The sequence below is a fragment of the Pelodiscus sinensis genome, chromosome 2, assembly GCF_052426305.1.
Source record: "Pelodiscus sinensis isolate ZL-2025 chromosome 2, ASM5242630v1, whole genome shotgun sequence".
Lineage (NCBI taxonomy): Eukaryota > Metazoa > Chordata > Testudines > Trionychidae > Pelodiscus > Pelodiscus sinensis.
The window spans coordinates 59,616,450-59,638,727 of NC_143053.1; the positions used below are offsets into that span (position 1 = coordinate 59,616,450).

At 40.5% G+C, this 22,278-nt stretch overlaps 1 protein-coding gene across 13 annotated transcripts in view; it reads right to left on the reverse strand.

Moving 5' to 3' along the window:
• Window positions 1–22,278, reverse strand: part of CSPP1 (centrosome and spindle pole associated protein 1) — a 169,251-nt gene that overhangs the window by 115,969 nt on the left and 31,004 nt on the right. For 9 of the 13 annotated variants that reach the window (XR_016348751.1, XR_016348750.1, XR_016348748.1 and 6 more), the window contains exons 4-8: window positions 20,327–20,427; window positions 19,301–19,324; window positions 14,467–14,547; window positions 12,067–12,168; window positions 5,712–6,157 (exon numbers count right to left, since the gene is read on the reverse strand). Coding sequence is in view for 7 of the 13 variants with exons in the window: in XM_089776236.1 (XP_089632362.1) it covers window positions 5,712–6,157; window positions 12,067–12,168; window positions 14,467–14,547; window positions 19,301–19,324; window positions 20,327–20,427 (754 nt within the window). In the remaining 6 variants the exon portion in view is untranslated. The remainder of the gene's footprint in view (window positions 1–5,711; window positions 6,158–12,066; window positions 12,169–14,466; window positions 14,548–19,300; window positions 19,325–20,326; window positions 20,428–22,278) is intronic. The other 4 variants (XM_075920581.2, XM_075920579.2, XM_075920582.2 and 1 more) reach the window with 2 other exon arrangements.

Consider the following 22,278-nt stretch of genomic DNA (forward strand, 5'->3'; position numbering starts at 1 on the left):
AGGTGTGGTTGGAGAGATGCACCAAGTAATTGGTGATTCTGAGGAGTAGCATTGCTGAAGTGTAGACCTTCCTGCCCAAGAGTTCAAGTCTCTTTACATCCTTATCGAAGCCTTGTTGTTTGAGGTGTGGAGCTCTAGCCCTCTGTTGAGCTGCGTCAACTACTAGGGAGTTAGGTTGTGGCTGGGCAAAGAGGAATTGCATGCCCTTCGGTGGTACGAAATATTTCCTGTCGGCCCGCTTGTTGGTCGGAAGAGCAGACGCTGGAGCATGCCACACTTCATCAGCCAGTTCCAGGATGCCTTCGTCAAGAGGAATGGCCAGGCGTGACCTATGCTGCGGTTGGAGATTCCTGAAAAGCTTGTGTTGCTTGTCCTTGAGTTCCTGCAGCGGGATCTCGTGTGATAGCTACTCGTTTAAACAACTCTTGGAACTGACGGAGGTCATCTGGTGGAGAGCTGTCGCCCGGTATGAATGCCTCATCTGGCGGGGACAAGTCTGGGATGGAAGTCCCTGGTAGGTGGTCCCCGAAGGCGGTGTGAACCGTCTCTGATGGAGGATGAGGTGGTGATGCTGAATGGAGCGGAGGGGTAAGGAGAGCCAGAGTTAGAGAGCATCTGTGTGATACATAATTGTAGGCAGAATGTGATCAATAAGAGTAGCCGCTGCGGGAGTCTCAAGAGTGGTGATCGCCATGATGATATTTGTCATGTCGCAGTGAGCGGTTGTCGTGATAGTTGGAATGGGCGTAATATCGATAATGGTACAGAAAGCAGGGCGAACAGGAGCGGATGTCTGATGCCCTGGAAGAAGCAGGAGACATAGAGAGCTGCCTGTAGTGGTGTCTGTGGTGGGAAGATGCAGCAGACAGGAATGGTGAAGGCAGCCTGGAAGAGGCATGGGGGGACCCATGCCAATGGGTATAGTGGCGTGGAGAACGAGGCACTGGGAGAGGCGAGGATGGTGCCGGTGAGAGAAGGTGGGAGCGAGAGCAACTCCGGCGCGGCGAGATCAAAGGAGCAGGACTCAGAGCTTCTGATCTGCCGGTGTGTGCTGAAGAGACAGCCTGTGCGGTGTTCATTGGCGCCGGAGGCTCAGAGGCAGCAGCAGCAGCTGGCGCCGTGCCGGCAGGGAGGCGGATCGGCGCCGCATAGTCCAGCACCACGCGGAGGCTTAGGAGCGATGCGGGTGCCGTGATGATTGGCTCCGGGTCCGATCTTGGAGCTGGCTCAGCGCTGTGCAAGGGAAGCAGAGGCGGCAGCTGAGGCAATGCTGCCTGAGGAGCCTGCATATGTGAAGGCTCCCGCGGTCGCTTCGGCTTTGGAGCCGCTGAGACAGGGCGACCTGGCTTAGCTGCACCAGAAGTCCCCAGTCTTTCAGGATGGCTTTCCCTAGTGTTCAGGGCAGCTGGTAGGGATCTCACGGGAGAGATCCTGGGCTTTTTCTGAAGCCCCATAGTCAGGGAGGAAGCCCGGCACTTGTGGGGCTGTTGGTCCGCATCTGTTTGCTGGGGCTGCAGGGCTCTGTCAAAGAGAAGCATCTGAAGACGCCTCTCTCTGTCCTTCCTGGCCCTGGAGGTAAGTCTGGTGCAGTGGGTACATTTCTGGGGGACATATGATTCCCCCAGACACCGGATACATTCAGAATGGCCGTTAGAGGCTGGCATTGCCTCCCGGCAAGAGCCGCATTTTTTGAAGCTGGCAGCTGACTCTTTGCCAGGTTCCCTGAAGTCGTCATCGTTGTCTGTAGTTGTGTGACAGCTGGCAAGACAGGGGCTCATGCAGTGACCACATTTTGGGCAACCCCCCATGTGCTGGGAGAGAGCAGCTTTCCCTTCCCACAGAAACATGCGGGTAGAAGTGGGGAGAAGGTGGTCCAAGCATGGCAGAAGTGCAAAGGCTCAAGCCATGATTCACTGGGCATGAGCAAACAGAGGTTTGCTGCAGAGGCATCCATTAATAGCCTCTCCTGCTTCATCCAAGTTGCCATGAGTGATATCAGTCTTCTCCAAATCACACAGAGTTATAAGGAGTCGATACTGAATGAACGTGGCCAGAAACCTGGACTTTATGGCACGATGCTTTGTGCTACAATAATGTCAGTTTAATGGCTTGGAGTGGAAAGGTGTACTACTGTGGAGGATGAAATAAGGCAGGTCTCCCCAGAAACCTTGTGAGAAGGATTTAAAGGTTCCTCTATAAAAGCTTTATGGAGATGTATAGGCAGGATTCCCGCTCTGTTTTCAGACACATTTACAAGCTGTTCCAGGGAGTCCCCGCTATGTAGGCACAATGGCTGCTACAGATCACACTCAATTGCCTTACCCCACTTGTAGCACGAAAAAAAATGCAAACACACCAGAAGTGCACACAGTAAATGAAATTCAAATTTTCCCAGAGCTTTTCCAGTTCACCCAGAGAGCAGTAGAGTTGAAAGTCCTGGCCAGAGCAGTCATCACAGAGCACTTTGGAACACCTTCCAAAGGCTAAGAACTTTGACTTTTACAGCGCTGCATCTTTACTGCCATAGTCGACAATGCAAGGTTAAATTTAGCGTTACTCCTTGTGAAAAGCAGGAATACGGAAATCAACTTTAATAGCCCTTAAAGTCAATGGAATGAGGTTGGTCATGTGGACTCTTTGTCTGGAAAATTGACCTAATGTGGTTAAGTTTGACCTAAACTCCCCATGTAGACCAGGCCTACATTTCTACCCACTGAAGAACCTGTCTTCCAGTCTGTTGATTCTTGCGCAAGAAGAAACCTTCTGCAGTATTGGTGGTGGTCTTAGTTAGCAACAAGGCTCCAAGCAGCACATAAAATGTTTTTGGAATCCTTTCCTGGTGATTAGTTCTGTCTAGGTTTTCATAGGCTGCTCCAATGACATCCTTGTCAACTCACAGAGCCAGAGTCTAACAGGGTTGTAGATTTGCTTCAACACAGAGCCAATTAGGGATAATGTACTTTATTAAGCTTACTACTCCACTGCTATTACACTTCACAGGGTACACTCTAGCAAGCAAAATCACTACAGGGCAATGCTTAAAGGAGTAAAAAGGCTCTTTGGAATGCTTACATCCCTTCAGGTCATACTCTTGAAAAAAATAGTTTATAATGATAATGCTAAGAGAAAATTGTCTTTACTTATATAGCTACTCCTAACAACATTCCAGTGTTCTAATTTAAAGCACACTAACTTAATCCGTGGTATAACTTTCTTGACATCAAAAATTAATCTAGACCACTGACTAGGCCTATGAGCAGAACAGCACCACACTATCCTGCCAGATTACCAATCAAGCTTGATCAAGAGAATCACAAATCCAAATGCAAATCCACATGCAAAACGTCTGTGCAGAAGACAAAGCTTTTTTGGAGACTGGTCCAAGATGACAGAAAACATTCTCATAGGAACTAAGGCTGAAACTGTACCACTTTACACTCCAAGTGCAACTCTTCAGCTTTGCTTTTTCTAACACACACATAGAAGTGCATACAGGCAGTCCCCGGGTTACGTACAAGATAGGGACTGTAGGTTTGTTCTTAAGTTGAATCTGTATGTAAGTCGGAACTGGCGTCCAGATTCAGCCGCTGCTGAAACTGATCAGTTTCAACAGCAGCTGAATCTGGACGCCAGTGCTTACATACAGATTCAACTTAAGAACCCCAGGCATCCCCAAGTCAGCTGCTGCTGAAACTGATCAGCGGCTGATTCCAGGAAGCCCGGGGCAGGGGCTTCCTGTAGTCAACCACTGGTCAGTTTCAGCAGCGGCTGACTTGGGGACGCCTGGGGCAGAGCAGCTGGGGTGCTGCTGGGTTGGTCCAGTAGCGCCGCCGCTCCTCGGCGCTACTGGACCAACTCAGCAGCACCCAAGCTGCTCTGCCCCAGGCGACCTGATTCAGCCGCTGCTGAATCTGACCAGCAGTGGCTGAATCAGGACGCCTGGGGCAGAACAGCTGGGGTGCTGCCCGGTTGGTCCAGTAGCACCCAGAGCGGCGCTATGGGACCAACTGGCAGCGCCCCAGCTGCTGTACCACAGGTGTCCGGAGCAAAGCCACGGAGCACGGGGGCAGCGGGACAGCCCAGCTAATCATGTTACTTCATGGGCTATGGAAGGTGCTCAAATACTATTATGATGTCAGTATAAAAACCTATATAGAATAAAACAAAAAGAAATGTAAGAACAAAGCACAGCTAACTGAGCTAAGTGAATATTATTCATGAAGAAATTCATTTAGAACTTGTGGTTTCAATTAAAAACCTTAACTAATATGCATAAATTGCCTAAATTAGTTATCTGACTAACTTAAGATTTAATTTAAATGCCATCTTATTTATTGGAGTATTTAAGTTCCTCATTAATTCTGAGAGTTGAATATGAAGAACTTTCATATCTGTTTCTCACTGAACAGTACATAATTTTAATTATTCAAATTAAGAAGAGTTTATAAAATATTTCCTTTTGACCCCAAAAGTGACACCTGAATGTCATGCAATTATCACCTCATTAGATGTTAAGTTCATGCATTCTGTGTACCAACTATTAATGATGGTATTTTATACCTGTAAAGCACTTTTTATGCGGAAAGATTTCAAAACGACTTATAAACCACATACTCACAGCTTGGGTGAAATGCTTACTCCTGGGATAGATCCTCAGCTGATGTAAACTGTCAGAGATACATTCTGACCCAGAACAATTTACATCAGCTAAGGATCTGTCCCCTAGCACAGAAACAAGAGTCGGGCAAAGAGTCACAGGACACACAGTACAACAGCAGGGAAAAGGAAATTTTTGGTCAAGTTTGCCTTCATTTTAGGGTAAAAGCCACAGGATCTAACATCCACCAGGGATGCTCATTTTTTCCAAGTCTTATTTAAAAGATACAATCATTCAACTTATCAGCCTCAAAAGGATCCACAACAGAGCCAACTGTTCTAGAGTTTGACCCTGATTCAAGGAAGTCTAAAGTATACATTGCACCTCCCAAATCCAGGATTCTCTGCTCCAGCAACATCCGTGGAAGAGAGACCCAGAGCATGAGGGCCAGCAGCTGGGAGCCCAATACAACCCTGCAAATCTGCTAGCAGCAGAGGCCACAGCAGCCTGGGCAGAGTGTAATCAGGACAGCAGCCCAAGAGGGGAAGCCTTGCCAGGCCGCATCAGCCTGGGTGGCGGCATCAGTGGTAGCAGTATGATTGGGGCTGCCTGCCGCCCAGTACAATTTATGAGGCCAGGGCTATGGCTGCAGCAGCACGGGAGGGGAAGCCAGCTGCAGCACCCAGCAGAATCAGCGCAGCCAGGTCCACACGCTGCCCAGCAGGGGTGTTGGGACTTCAGCTGGCCAATTGAGCAGTGTGCCATTTGGCAATGGAGCTGGACCTGGAGCCTCATGCTGCCCGCCTGGCAGCAGAGCCGGGGTTGGGGCTAGCCTGCAGACAGTCTAGCAGGGAGCCGGCATCTGGGAGGGACAGCAAGCTCAGGAGCTGGTGTCAGGGGACCTCTCATTGTCCAGCAAATTCCCTCATCTGGGACCAGTCAGATCCTGAGGGTTCTGGACAAAAGAGGTCCAACCGGTATTTCAAATCTCATGTTCAATGCCATTAAAGCATAATCTCCTATCTTTGAAAAACTCATCATTTTTAGTGCTATAACCCCATAAGAAATAGATTAAGGAAATAAAGAAATGAAGTGGAAAATGACCTTAAAATACCTTTCAGCATGGAACACTCTCAGAGGTTTTTTGTCATAGTCACTTTCATATCTAAATCTAGGGTCCATTTCCTCATTTATTTCAGGATCATAGTCTAATTTGTGGTATCTTCTATCAAAATCATGATCCTCATCAAATCTGTGATGTCTTCTAGGAGAAATATCACGTTTGCTATCAAATCTGCGATGCTTTCTATTGGAAATGTCCAGTTCTTCATCAAGTCTTTTGGGCAACAGTCTCTCTCTCAGTTCAGCTTCATCATCTAGTTTGCGATACCGATCCTCCTCCAGTCGTCTCTGATTTAGTAGCTCTTCATAAGCTTCTGTGGAAGTAAAAGCATCTTTCTTGGGAGGTTCTGAATCTGTACAAGAGGGTTGTATTTGTGAACGTAGTTCTGGTTGAACTCTAGAAATACCAGTAGTTTTCTTACTTCTTTCTGTCTCATGCTGTTTAATAGAGATAAAAAACAAAATTTAAAAAGATACAAATACAAATAAAATAATTAACCTTCATTCATTCATCTCAGCATAATTCACATTTTCCATCAGTGCTCTAGCAATAAGTTTGATTCTATATTTACAATAATCTCCTAATCTTAACTCTCCCCAGATGAGGACTTCAAAATATTCTCTTAAACAGGGACTTAACTGTTGGTTGAAATTTTCCTGAAAAAACAATACTCTTCATCTTACCTGATCATTTATTTTCACTGACAATGGGATGGCCAGCGGTCCTTGGTGACAGGCCTCACACAAACTCAGTTTAGAGAAGGAAATGACTTTTAGATTTGAAGGAGGAAGGACTCAGCAGTACTTGTATATAGCTCATTTTATCTGATCACATGCACAGATATCCTGATTGCAGCGATTTAGGCATTTTGTGACACTAAATACAGATTGCTCTAAAATCATCTTCAGTGTCTCCTCAGTTACCTTATAAAATACATTTTTAATAAAATATTGTCTATGTTTCCATGTCTGCTATCTTATTTCACTAGAATCATTTTCTTCTCTTTTCCCTGTTATAATGTAAATATATTTTGTGCAATATATTTTCCCTGTTATAATGTAAATATATTTTGTGCAATCCTAGAGTAGTGGTTCTCAAAGTGTGGTTCACAGACGGTCCACACCCATCTCACAGGTGGGCTGCAGAAGATTTATAATTCCAAGTGGAAAGAAAGTGAGTGGCGTTTCCAAGACCAAGGAAATTATGCATAAAAAAAAAAAAACCCACTCAGATCTCCCTCAATAGAGTCAATTGAAAATATCAGCCTGAAAAGATGGGAAATCTTTAACAGATTATCCAAAAGGTTCTAGAGCAGCCCAAAAGACATAATGCATAATTTCAAGATACCCAAATTAGACAACAAATCAGTATAATCACTGAATGAAAGTCCTGTAGATTTTGTTGCAGGGTCTTTCAAAGGAACCAGGAAACAGGCAGATAGAGAACCACAGATTGGAATTCTGAAGCCTCAGCAGCATCAATGCCAAGTTTCAGTTCTGTCAACTATCCTACAGCATAAATAATTCTCAGAATCCAGTAAGGACTAATAGATAATGAATTCCAACATAAAAAAGATGTCTGATTGCTGCCTTTATGGCCATATCGCTTTAGACGAAGTAATATTCTCAACTAAACTCTGACCCTAGAATCTCATTCAATAAATTAGCAGATAAGAACTTATAAATATGGCCATGGTTACAAGATATCCACAGAGAGACCCCCCTCCCATAAAGCTCTCAGGAGGATAACTGTTTTGAAGAGAAAATCTTTCTTCCAGAATCCCTATATACATGGGAATTTCAACATCAAACAAGTGTTTTTCAGCTAGTGGACCACAAGTTGAATATGAGTCAACAGTGTGATGCTGTTGCAAAAAAAGCAAATATGATTCTAGGTTGTATCAACAGGTGTGTTGTAAGCAAAACTCGTGAAGTCATTCTGCCGCTCTACTCTGCACTAGTTAGGCCTCAGCTGGAGTACTGTGTCCAGTTCTGGGCGCCACATTTCAAGAAAGATGTGGAGAAATTGGAAAGGGTATAGAGAAGAGCGACAAGAATGATTAAAGGTTTAGAGAACATGACCTATGAAGCCAGGCTTCATGAACTGGGCTTGTTTAGTTTGGAAAAAAGAAGATTAAGGGGGGACATGATAGCAGTTTTCAAATATCTAAAAGGGTGTCACAAGGAGGAAGGAGAAAATTTGTTCCTCTTGGTTTCTGAGGACAGGACAAGGAGTAATGGGCTTAAAGTGCAGCAAGGGAGGTTTAGATTGGACATTAGGAAAAAATTCCTAACTGTCAGGGTGGTCAAATATTGGAATAAATTGCCAAGGGAGGTGGTGGAATCTCCCTCTCTGGAGATATTTAAGAACAGGTTAGATAGACATCTGTCAGGGATGGTGTAGACGGAGCTTGATCCTGCCTTGAGGGCGGGGGGCTGGACTCGATGACCTCTCGAGGTCCCTTCCAGTCCTATTATTCTATGATTCTATGATTCTATGAATTACATAATTCCATGCAGGAGGCTCCTCTTCCAGGAGGGAAGTCATTTAAAACTTTAAAGACTTTATGCGTCCCACAAAAACATGAGACAGGACTAGGAAAGCTCATCACCTAATAAACCATCTTGTTAGTCTTTAAAGTGCTGCACAGTCCTGTCTTTTGTTTCAGCTAGACCAGACTAACATGGCTGCATCTCTATCACTGTTCCACAAAAACATAATATTTCCAAGAACAAGTTTTATTTAGCCAAAATTCCCATTTACTACTGTGATGGATGGGAGGGGTTTTACCCGTTTCTGATCATCCCAGCATTCAGTAACTTAAGGGTTAAACCTAGAACAGTGGGTATCGGTGAAGTGTGGCCAAGGAGTCAAGAGAACCAATGGACAGAAAGTGTTGAGATTTGAATTGAAAGGGAATCTACCTGCTGCAGTTCTTTTGTGAGAGTTCAAACCAAGAGCTGGGGAAAAAAGATGAATTGAACCAGGCAGGGATATCCATGCCTAGAAAAGGAATACCATTTCCCCACTTCCTAGAAAAGGACTGAACCTTGGAACTACAGATATGTGAACAGATAGAGAATGTTTTAGTTAAATGCGATCAGGTTATTTTCCTTTGTTTTGTTGTTTGGTTAAATTCCTCTGTGCTGAGTCTATGAGCCTCCATCCCCTATTCACTGTAACTGAAGCTGAATCATAGGTAAGCAATTCTCTGTGTTTTAATCTGTTTTCTCAGTTGCTCTGTAACGCCTGGCAATTAAATATGCTTTATCAAATATATTTTTTGTTTGTTTTGTTAATAAAATCGCATTTAAGGCTATGATCTGATTCCTGTCCTACAAAGCACGAAAGTCTGTGTGCATGTGCCTGAGATTGATAGGTCAGCTATTTAAAAAAAAAAAAATCACACTGTTTCAAGCTTTTTCCTGAGGGACGGTGAGAGAGCTCGGGTGTGTACCCCACAGGAAGAATTCCCAAGTGAGTTTTCCTGGGTTCAGAAAAAGGGGTTTTGCACTTGGGTGGGAGAAGCATATTACCCAAGGTCAGGGAATCTGTGACCTTGAAGTTTTTAAGCAGAAGCCTATAGAAGCAAGGTATTTTTAAAGTCTCTTATGGGCCCCCACCTTCTGCACTTGAAGTGCCAGAGTGGGAAACAGCCTTGATAGCTACAGGGAGAGTTTTGGATCTGACATCAGAAACCTTACAGTGACACAGTTATACAGATGTAGATTCCCTGCTTTAAATCTGTATAGCTGCTCCTTGCTGAAAGGACAGATTTCTCCCACTGAGATACCGAAACCACCCACAATGAGTGGCAATAGCTACTTCAACCAAAGAGTATCTCCTGCTATCATAGAACTGGAAAGAACCTTGAGAGATCAAGTCCATCTCAGTCCAGTCCCCTTTGTTCATGGCAGTACCAAGCCCATCTAGACCATCCTCGACAGATGTTTGTCTAACCTGCCCTTAAAAATCTCCAATTATGGAGATTACACACCTCCCAAGGCAATTTATTCCAGTGCTTAACTACCCTGACAAAGTTCTTCCTAATGTCCGACCTAAACTTTCCATGCTGTAATTTAAGCCCATTGTTTCTAGTCCAAGTTAAGAAGAATACTTTCTCTCACTCCTCCTTGTAATAGCCATTTAGGTACTTGAACCTTATGTCCCTTCTCAGTCTTCTTTTTTTAAACAAACCCAATTTTTCAACTTGCCCCTCACAGGTCATGTTTTCTAGACCTTTAATTATTTTTGTTGCTCTTCTCTGGACCTTCTCTAATTTGTCTCCGTTTTTCCTGAAATATGGCACTCATAACTGGACACAATGCTCCAGCTGTGGTTTAAGCAGCACAGAGTAGAACGGAAAAATTGCTTCTCATGTCCTGCTTACAACACTTCTGCTAATACATCCCACAATGATGTTTGCTTTCTTTAGAAAGTGACATACTGTTGACTCATATTTAGCTTGTGGTCCACTATGACCCCAGATCTCTTTCTGCATTACTCCTCCTTAGGTAGTCATTTCCCAATTTTGTACATGTACAAATTGATTGTACCTTCGTAAGTGGAATACAGTAAAACTCCAGTGGCCCGGCATCCAATGGTCCGGCACTCCAGATGGTCCAGCACCATCTGGAACCCGGAAGTGTTCCGGGCAGCCGGACAATTGGAGCTGCTCTGCCCCAGGCGTCCCCAAGTCAGCCGCTGCTGAAACTGACCAGCAGCTGACTCTGGGAAGCCCGGGGCAGAGCAGCTGGGATGCTCTGCCCCGGGCTTCCCAGAGTCAGACGATGTTCAGTTTCAGCAGCGGCTGACTTGGGGAAGTCTGGGGCAGAGCAGCTGGGGTGCTGCTGGGTTGGTCCCACAGCGCTGAGGGGAGAATCCCTCCCACCCACTCCTCCCCAGACTCTTCATAGCCCCCCCTTCCAATGGTCCAGCATATTTGATAATCCAGCACCTCCTGGGTCCTAAAGGTGCCAGATTATCAGAAGTTTACTGTACTTTGCATTTGTCCTTATTGAATTTCCACACGTGTGCTTCTGTCAGCGTAATCTATATCACTCAGGGGGTGTTTTTCCACATCTCTGAGCAACATCTGTAATACCAACAAAAATGCTAGTAGGGACGAACATAGTCTTAAGCCAGGTCTACACTACACAAGAAATTCAATTTAAGATACGCAACTCCAGCTACAGTAATTGCATACCTGGAATCAACATACCTTAAATTGAATTTTTCTAGCATCCCACTGTGGGAGGTCAATGGGAGAAACCCACATATACTTTCCTTACTTCTCATGACCCCATGGAGTACTGGGTTGACTGGGATACCATCAGCGTTCAATTTAGCGGGTCCTAACTAAACCCACTTAATTGAACCCCCAGAAGAGCAATCTCTGGAGCATCAATAGCCACATAAATACAGACAAAGCCTTACTGTCCTGACTCAGGTTTAAAAACAATTTTACAGGCTGTTTCACAGGGGAAGCACCCAGATTATCTATGACCACAAACTTCACTTGAAGGGATAAGTGTGTAGATAGATCTTTTAAAAACCATATAGCTTTATATTTATTTTTACATTAATTTAACTAGTTAATTTGACTACACAAATACTTAACTGTGTCCTTAACATTGGAAGCTTACTAGTTAAGATGTCAGTCTTTATGCCACATTTTCCATTTCCACCAGAAATAATACAAACTTGACAAAAAAAATACAATTGGGGTCTACCCAAAGTGGCTATAATATTAAAATCAATAAATGGTTTAAACTTGTTTAAAATGTTTTTATCGTGCTGTGTTAGAGTAGACAATATGTACGGATATAAAAAAAAGTGCCTAAAAATGTTCAGAAATACTCTCCATTATTGTTTTAGGACAGATCTTATATAAAAAAAAAAAAAACACCTGAAAGATATATTCCTGAGATTACAATCTAAGCAAGGGATCTCACATACATTAAGAAAGGGAAGGATGAGAAATGACTTAATATAAACATGCCTTGAAGCAGTTTGTTTTAAATAAAGTTCCCCACTTTTCCCAATTAAAAAACAAAATTAAACTATGAGCAAGAATAATAGGGGGGACGGAGACCAATCTGAGACGTAAAAATGGATACTGAATAGTAAGCATTGCTAAAATTATCTTCCTGTGGGAGGAAAAAAAAAAAAAGAGAGACAGTGCTGAGAAAGAATATTTACTGAAAACGTATATTCTTCACCACTCTTCTTAAGAGTTTATCACACAAAAATCCTACAGAACAATTAGACAAATGAACTGGAAAAAAATTCTTAATCTCATTTAATTTCTCTCAGAGTAAACTGACTTCAGTAAAATGTGTATTACCTCTGCGTTTTTCTTTCCTATTTTCCTTAATCTTTCATTCCACTCTTCCTTGTCCCTGAGATACTGATTGTATTCCCTGTTTCTTTCAAGCCGTAGTTTCTCCTGAAACAGACATTGAAAAGTCTTCATAACTTTGCGTTTTAGGGAGAGGACTTTTAACTTTTCAGGAGATATTAGAAGAACAATGTATGACTTTTTTGTTTCTTTTTGATGTACAAACAAGGCATGAATGCCTTGTTTGCCAGTGGGTCAGAGTTATACCTAAACTATGCCACAGAAGAGATATAATATTTGTATACAGACAGATTCTCGTTCAGTTATAACCTAGGACATAACTCAACATGCTAAATTTGAATTAAACACATTAAAATGGATATACTTTAGAGTCAAGTGGAAATTTCAATGGAGTTAATCAAGTTAGCAAAACTGAGTTGGGTTAAAAAGAGTCTCAATAGTCACATGACTATTGAAACTATCCTGGTAATAGTACCGTACGCATCCAATAGCTCTAAATTCCTAGAATAAACATCAAATTTCAAGGAGAACAATGTTATACATCACATTAATAGTTTGCTAAAAACTTATGTATCAGGCAATTTATTATTTACTCTTTAAAAGTTACCAAAATGTTTAAAATAAAGCAATAATAAATAAGATATTCTGGTTAAATATGAATCATTAACTGCAACAGAAAAAATATGGACTTGAACTCATACCCTTCTTTGGGATGTTTATAGGAGCCTTGGAGAGATGTCCTTTTCACACTCAAAGAACAGGGCAGTTTGTTTTTTACTTTTAAAAATTAGATGTTGTCTAACCTGAAAAACTGTAGTGACTACAGAACATCACAAGAGTCAAGAGACCGAAAGCAGAGCAACTGAACGAGAAAGGCTTTTACTTAGATCACCTAAAACTAGTTATCGTAACATGTATTAAATGACTATATCTAGTAAACATTTTGGAGTAAAATGCCTAGCGAGTTAAAAGGTGAGAGCTTATACTACATGTGTGCTGAGACAACATGAGCTACTCCAGCAAACCAGGGAAAAGTAAAATTGGCATTCTTGATACTTCTTAAGGTAAAAAAGGGAGGGCAAAGAAACTTTGTTTATAAAAATACTCCAAGCCTTTTTTGTACAAAATAAACAAACACAAAAATTGTACAAACCAATATTTTATGTAATCCTATACAAAATCCTTGAAGATCCTTTTAAGCTCCACTGGAGACCCAAGATCAGTTAAATGCTAACTGGCAGCTAATCATGAGCCCTATTAGTGCATGTACCCAGATAATTACTTTTTAAATATATCTGTACTCAATTCCCATAGGCACGAATTTAATAACTGTTTAAGAAATACATTTTATATATTACATATTACAGAGACACACAAAAACTAAGTTAAAAGGATAAGATTGCAAAGTCATGCATTCAGAATTTAGGAAATGTCAAAATTAAGGTTGTGTCTATTTAGATTCTTTGATGCTAGCTGTGTCCGCTGAGGCCACTCCTACACCAACGTACCCTTGTGTGTCCCCATGCAAATGGATAAAGGGCAAAGTAGGTACAACTTATTAGAATACAATGTAAGTAGGTGCAGGGAAACAGAGTGTATAATAAAAACCACTGAGTAAATATAAATACCCAGCAGGTTTCACACATGAGAAAGGGTACGGAAATTCAAGGGTTGATATAACTGACAACTATGGTATCTGTATAAAACTTCAGTTCTATTATACAAAGCTTGCCATATTTTAGCAATTTTTGGATTCTACATCATCAAAAAAAGGATATACAATGTGCTAATATACAAACCCTTAAGTATTATGTCCTTATTTACAGTAATTGAACCACTACACCTGTAAGTCTTGCTCTACATACAAAACTATGTATGTGGAAAAGCAGGCATCTGGTAGAGTACATGAAAACTGAATAAACTATAAGATCTTTAGAGCAGGGGCTATCTTTTTTTAATCTGTGTTTTTACAGTGCCTAGCACAATGGGGTCTGGACCTTTATTAGGGCTTTTAGGTCCTATGATAATACAAATAATAACTAATACCACACAAACATGCTGGCATAATCCAGAATTATATATTTTACAAGTAAAATTTGGCTATTTCATTACCTACAAATCAATACACCAGATTACCCAGGGAAAGAGAATCTAGATAACTAAATCAACCACAAATATTTATTATAGAATTAGAAAGCTTCACCTCATTTAAAACTGACCTAATGATAAAGAAATTTGTTCATATATGAAATGGCTAAAAGATTTGACAGGATTTTCATTGTCAAGCGGAGAGTCTGTTTTTCCCACAACACTGAAAACTTCAGTGATTTTTTTAAATTTTCTAGTTATATACTATATTTACTGAGTTAATATTTGCATACCTACCTTGGCTGACTTCCTCTCACCGATAGGAAGAGAGAGCCCCAATGTATATGGATCTATTTCATTAGTTGTCAGATAATTTTTCTGTATATAAACAAACTGAATAATTAGTTTTGATCTAATTTTACTTGCTAAATACATCACAGACTCTAGTAATTACACCTTCCAGAATATGACAGAGCAATTTGCTCCACTTTATTAAAAGAGAAGCGAAAGGCAATTTCCACTGTTTAGAAATAGAGGGTATTTTTGGAATGTAAACAAACAAAAGCGAACAAAACTGCAGGTAAAAGGTTTTACTATCTCTATATTATGTATTAATGATGATCTGTTGGTTTGAATTTCAATTATTCCAATCTGACAGTTTGACATAGCTTTTATGTATTCTGTATTATTTAGATTTATAGCTATTCAAGGTTGCTACATGAATTACTGCCTCTCATTTAAAAATAGATTAAATATATTTAAATACATGAGGATGAAAGAATTCTCCAAGAAGTTAAAACTGTCTTTTTGTAAAGACAGTGAAAAGATTGAAGGAATTTCATCATCAACAATTAAAGAAAACACGCCTATGTTTCCTACTTCAGAAATGGGAATCTGTGTTGTTGTTATCTCTCTACCATTACTAATACCTACAGCAAGGAGGCAGATTACAGCCCCCAGGCCACATCCAGCCCACTGGACCCTTCTGCCAGTCTCCTAAGCTCCTGTCCAAGGAGACTATCCCTTTTCCCTCTAGCCCCTTTCCCTCCTCTTCTATTCTGCTTCCCTGCAGCCTCAGCTCTCCATGCTGCCAGCACCGATGCTCTGGGTGGCATGGCTACAACTCTGGCCAGGCAGTATTGCTGTAGCACTGCAAGTCAAGTGCTCTTGGTGATGCAGTCAGAGGACAGGGACCCCAGGCATTTGGATGGGGGTGAAGGGTCTAGGAGCAGGAGGATGGGTAGGGAAGGTCAAAGGATGGGGAGTTGGAGGTTCCAGGGGGTCAGATAAGGATCAGGAGTCAAGCTATACCTGGCTGTTTGTGGAGACAGCATCCCCTACCTAGCCCTCCATATAATTTCAGAACCCCAATATGTCCCTCAGGCAAAAAAAGGTTTGCTCACGCCTGGTCTAGAACACACCAAAATGTCAATGGTAGCCATTGACAACTCTATAGCAAACTAACAGCTCCAAAAACAAATGGCCTCCTTAAACTGAATGCAGAGTAGTCTTGGCCACATCAGTCATAGGGTACTGGAGAGACAAGGCAGAGGAGGTAATATCTATTACTGGACCAACTTCTGCTGATGAGAAAGACAAACTTTTGAGCAACATAGAGCTCTTCTAAGAAGTTGGTCCAATAAAACTTATCTCACCCACTTTATCTGGCCTCATGTAGCATATCTACAGATTGCTCTAAAATCATCTTCAGTGTCTCCTCAGTTACCTCATAAAATACATTTTTAATACAATATTGTCTATGTTTCCATGTCTGCTATCTTATTTCACTAGAATCATTTTCTTCTCTTTTCCCTGTTATAATGTAAATATATTTTGTGCAATCCTAGAGTAGTGGTTCTCAAAGTGTGGTTCACAGATGGTCCACACCCATCTCACAGGTGGGCTGCAGAGTTTGGGGTTCAGCCCTCACTTGCAACACGGAGCCAGCGCTAACACTTCAGCCCTGTGTCCCCTCCCCGCTGCAAGGCTGGAAGTGCCAGAGCCAGCTTCCCATAGCAGGAGGGAGATGAGTCTCGTGGGGCAGATCTAACTTGTAGTGGACGGAAGTGGCTCCACAGACTGTTGCTCTCCCTCCCACGGCTAGAGGAATGGTAGTGCAGGATACTGCTCACCAGGAGGCTTTTCCCACTGTTCCCATTGGCTGGAATTCTGGCCAATGGGAGCAGCGGGGGGAGGGTGGGTGCAGTGCCTGGCAGTGGGGAGAGGCATGGAGCTAGGTAAGCACTCCCCATCCCTCTCATGCCCAGACCCTACACCCTTATTCTCCTCATACATCCTGCACCTCCAGCCCACTCCTGCATCCTCCTTCCCAGTGCCCCCACTCCCACCCTGCACACAACCTCCCACCCATAGCTCCCACCCTCAGCCTGCTTCTGACACCCTCCTTCCTTCCTAGAACCCCTCCCCACTGCCTCTTGCCTCCATTTTGTCACGATGGGTAATTGGCTTGTGATCCACAGAAAGGTCTGCATTGAGCAGGGTGGGCCACGGGCCAAAAAGTTTGAGAACAGCTGCCCTAGAGGCAAAAACACAAGACTATTTCCATCTGTTCTAGTCTAAATCTAGATCAATGGTTCTCAAACATTTTGGTCCGTGGATCACCTGGCTGAATACAAACATTTCGGCAGACCACCAGTTGCTAATGGAAACTCACCATGAATTACATAATTATGACCGAGCTGTTTTTCTAGTGCTGCAGCTAGGGATGATGATTTAATTTAGATTATTAAATAGATTAAGCATTTTAACTTTCTCATGTTAGTTTATCCAACTTCATTTTAATTAAAGTAAAATATTAATTTATGTCCAACACAAAAGGTTTCAATGTGGGCTGTGCCCGCAAAAGCTCATAACATCTACATGTTTTGTTAGTCTTAAAGTGCTATCAGACTATTCGTTGTTTTTTAAAATCGGCTACCCCTCTGAAGCTTCTTTATTTATGGCAGGAGTGGGGAACCTTTTTTGGGTCGGAGGCCACTGACCTCCAGAAAAATCAGTTGGGGACCACACAAGTGAGAAGGAAAAAAACTCCTCCAAAAAAACCCCAACCCTCACTGATGAGGCTCCCAATTGAGACACCTCACTCCTCTGGCACTCCAGCCCCACAAGGCAAGGGAAAGGGACAGAAAGGACTAAGGTTCAGGGTTTCCCATAGGCCAAATTTATTTTTCTGGGGTGCCGGAGTAAGTGGATTTTGTGGACCCCTTTAGGCTCCTGGCAATTACAAGCAAATCAATTTATGGGATTAACAACTACAGAATAACCTCAAAGTTACAAATACCTCAAAAAATTGAGGTTGCTCATAACTCTGGACTGTTCTTTTGAAAATTTGCAGCTAAGCACTGAATTAATACAGCTTTGAAACTTTACTATGTAGAAGTAAAATACTGCATTTAATTATCTTAAACATAAGCAGAGAAGCAGTTTCCTTATCTTGTCAATTTATTTTAAAACCTTTCCCTTTATTTTTTAGTAGTTGACATTTAATACTGTACTGAACTATATTTGTGGGCTTTTCAGGTTTTTTGTTTCTGCTGCTGCCTGACTTCACACTTTCAGTTCCAAACGAGGTATGCTGTTGATTCCTCAATTCGTAACTGGTGTTTGTAAACCTCAAGTTGTACTGTAAGCAATTACAAAGATGCTTAGATTGTGCTAATTTAATAGAAAGAATAATATATGATAATCTTGTCTGGAAAATATTAATGAACTCATTGTAATCCTTTCCAATGTTTAATTACTACCAAATTTTAAACTGCTCTCACGATAAACTTCCCATTTTTAAAAGATGTTTATAGAAAGTCAGAATTGATATGGAAATTTTGTTTTCTAGATAAGCATGTAGTTTGGACGTTACCAAGTAAAATATTCCAAGAGCTGCTCAGAATCAAAGTATCACCTTATCTGGAGACTGAAATCAGTTATCAAGGTCTATTCTCCTCCCCAAACTTAGAAAAATTTAATATGGCTAACTTATGTATGAAACAAAGGAAATATTAATATCTAATTGAACCGCAATTAGAAATGAAGTTAACAAGCAGTAATTCTTGCAATGAAAATATTAAATACAAAAGTAAAATAAAATTTGTTATTCTATGGACATACAGAAAATAATAAAGCAATTAATTATACAAGATTTGCATTATTAGAATGTTAAATTAAAATTGTATATTACAAATTAAAACAAGAAAAATCAGTAATTGTTGTACAAAGGGTCACTTACAGATTAAAAGCCAATCATTACAGTTGCTATTGCCATGATAATTCTATTGCATTCCAGTGCAATTATTAACACTGAACATATTCAACATTAAGAGTTAGAATTTCACACAAAAATATTCTGTAATTTGAAACCCTACATAGAAAATATATTTCATTTAGTCTCTTAATGCTTAGTTTCTATCATGCTAACCATTATTCGTTTCTTTAAGAAGCTTTAAATTTAAAATTACTTCAAAGGGACCCCACTAAAATTGAAAAAAAAATCACTATTCTGTCCACACCTATTTAAATTATAAACAATGCTTAAAATTGAAAACAAATCCCAATTTGTTTACTTTGTGCACTTGGCACCAAAGTTTAATGCATAGACAGTTCCACAGTTCCCCTATGCAGTCTGTCAGTTTCACCTCACTGAAGAGCCACTTAGTGGAACAAAGGAGCAGGAAGCTCCCGATTAAAATGAAATTATTTTTCTTGACACATTGTACTGATTTGGTACTCTTTCAAAAACTTTACTAATTTCAGAAAGTCCCATTAAAAATTCTTTATGTACAGTGCTTGTCTAATGTAACTGATGAAGACTGAGGGGGTATGTTTTATAGCAAGTCATCTATCTTTAGAAACAAATTATTGAATAGTCAGCATGATCTAGCAATGATAGCAAATACAAAGAAGAAATCAATCAATGTTGTACAATATTATTAATGAGAAATAATAAGCATAGTGTATCATTTTACAATAAGCAAGCATACAAATACTATTAATCACAACAGCAACACACACACAACACAAACACTACATGATTTTTTAATGTTTCATTTGTACAAATCTGATTGTAACAAAGCAAAAAGCTAATTTGGTGGGGAAAGACACACTGCTGGCACCCTACCTTTCTTTTTGCTTGTGAAATACCCTGGAAGTCAGGGAAAACAGACTATTCATAAAGTGTCCCCCATTAAAACCATTTGATTATAACCAATTCAAAAAAAACACTTTTAAAAAAAACTCTGTATCCATCTATTTTAAACAAGCTGACAGGCAATAACTCCAGACATACACAGCTGCAAATTACATTAAACTAAATTTCTCATTTAACTTTGAAAAATCTGATTAAAACTATATTTAGAATAGTCAAAAAAGATGAAAATGATGCCATGATTCTTCCATACAAGTTTAAGTTTTAAATCATCACAGTAGCATCTCATTCAGTGTACTAAGCAGAACAGTAACAGCCTTCTTTATAATCAAACATGTAGAATTGTGAAGTCTCCAAATAAAACTGAAGCACCATATTGGTTATATGAACAGTCTTACCTAAGGTATTACATCATAACATGGGTAATCACTTGTTAAGCAAATACATGTTTGGAATATTAAATACCCAAGAAGAATAAAAAAAGATAGAGAAAATTTTAAATTACTTTAATCAAGTTGTACTACAGTAATTTGAAATTTGAAGGCAGCAGAAACTCTGGGGTCAGGTCTACACTAGACCCGGCAGGTCAGCTTAAGGTACGCAACTCCAGCTACTCAAAATGTATAGTTGGAGTTGGCTTTCCTTAAGCTGAGCCTTGGTGGTGTCCACACAGAAGGAGGCCAATGGGAGTAAACTCTTTTACTCCTCCCAGAAAGAGGAATGCTGGGAGTGCCCTCGGTGTTCAGTTTAGCAGGTATAAATAGACCAGTATAGACCAGCTAAATTGAAGGGTAGAAGATTGACCTCCTGTTAATCTTCTCCTAAGGGTAAACATGCCCAGGAAGACTACAGCATATTACTCCTCATGGTGTTGGCATTGGAAACCATCTTTATACTGGAACCAGGTATTTGAAACTGAAACAGCTCAGAATAAAGTAAGTCTTGTCCTGGTGGTTTTATTTTTTGTTAAAATCAGAGACTAATTTCAAGAGGTTTTACCTGAGAAAGATATCGTCTATAATCTTGTCGAAGTTCCTCTTTTAGCTTATATTTCTTTCTTTCATATTCGTCTCCAAGAGGCAAACTCAAGCCATGCTCATCTGTAAAGTTTAATACAATTCTTATTCACCTTCTATTAAAACAAAACAGTATAAATGAGAGTTGTATTGCTTGCTGGAAAAGATATATTTGGCTTTTTATCAGAAGTAACACAACGGAAAAAACTGAATTATTCAGACAATAATCATGAAAATTATGTTATGAAAGTTCAACTGCAAATAATCCTTTCATGTTTTAAAACAATCATGCAGAAAGCAGTATGAAAATACAGTTCCTGGGTTTTTTCCTAATTATAAAGAGTTTTCTCCTTTTAGTCCTCATATTTCATTGTCTTAGAAGCAAATTTACCACAATCTGAATATAATCATTGTTTTGAAAACATTTCTGTACAGCAATATTTTAGATTAAATATAAATTATAAATATTCTATGGAATAATCTTGAAGTAAATAATTTCTCTTTAGAAACAACTTTTAAAAACAAGTAGTCCTTGTCCTGTGGCACCTTAGAATTAACAAATATTTTATATATATATATACACACACACACACACACACATATACATATACATATACATACACACACACACACACACACACACGTATGTCCTCGGCCCACATTTACGAAGGCGCATGGCTCCTATTGTAAATGCGGGTTCGAGTTACGATGACCCCGACTTGCGACATTTCCCCCGGAACCTCATTTTTTGAGGAGTACAGGATCTTTCAAAAAAGGGTTTTATTTTCAAAACATCCCCATCTAAACAGCGGTTTTTCTATCGAAAAGCCCCGTGTCGAAAAAACCGCAGCTGCCATTATGCAATGAAGCATGGGAAATTTAAATCCTGGCTTCATTTGCCATTTCGAAGTGTCTAATTTACATCCCTTTTTCAAGAAAAGGATGTCGTCTAGACACAGACAAAGGTACTGGGGCAGGCGGGTATCTAAAGTTTCATTGTTCAATGTCATTGAGTAAGACAGTGAAGATGATAATCACAACTGGATAGAGACCTAGGAGTTACTGGCACATTTACTACTGTTATTAAAAGCTGAGGTAGGGGCCTATGCAGGGAGAGGGTAGACAGATAACACTGAAAAGAATGATTTTAGATAGATTTGGAATGCTTTCTTTTTATAGAAGCTTTTGAGAGGGACTAGGGAAGCAAAAATACTAAAACTAAATTTCTGCTAATTTTGTGGACAGTTCTACTTTGAGTGATAGGTTTGTTCTTTCACTTTTGCTGGTTTTATGCATCGTTTTATGCAAGTTTTTAAAGTGCTTGTACACAAATGCTAGAAGTCTAAAGAATAAGATATGTGAACTAGAGTGCCTTGTGTTAAAGGAGAAGATTGACATAATAGGCATCACAGAAACCTAGTGGAGTGAGGAAAATCAATGGAACACAATCATTCCGGGGTACAAAATATATCGGAAGGACAGAACTGGTCATGTGGGTGGGGGAATGGCACTATATGTGAAAGAAAATTTAGAATCAAATGAAGTAAAAATCTTAAATGAATCAACATGTTCCATAGAATCGCTATAGATAGTAATTCCCTGCTCTAATAACAATATAAAAGTAGGGAACTATTATCTACCACCTGACCAGGACAGTAATAGTAACTATGAAATGGTAAGAGAAATTAAATAGGTTATCAAAATAAAGAACTCAATAATAGTGGGGGATTTCAACTATCCCCATATTGACTGGGTACATGTCACCTCAGGACGAGATACAGAGACAAGATTTCTTGATACCTTAAATGACTGCTTCTTGGAGTAGTTGGTACAGGAACCCACAAAGGGAGAGGCAATTCTCGATTTAGTCCTGAATGGCGCGCAGGATCTGGTCCAAGAGGTAACTATAACAGGACCGCTTGGAAATAGTGACCA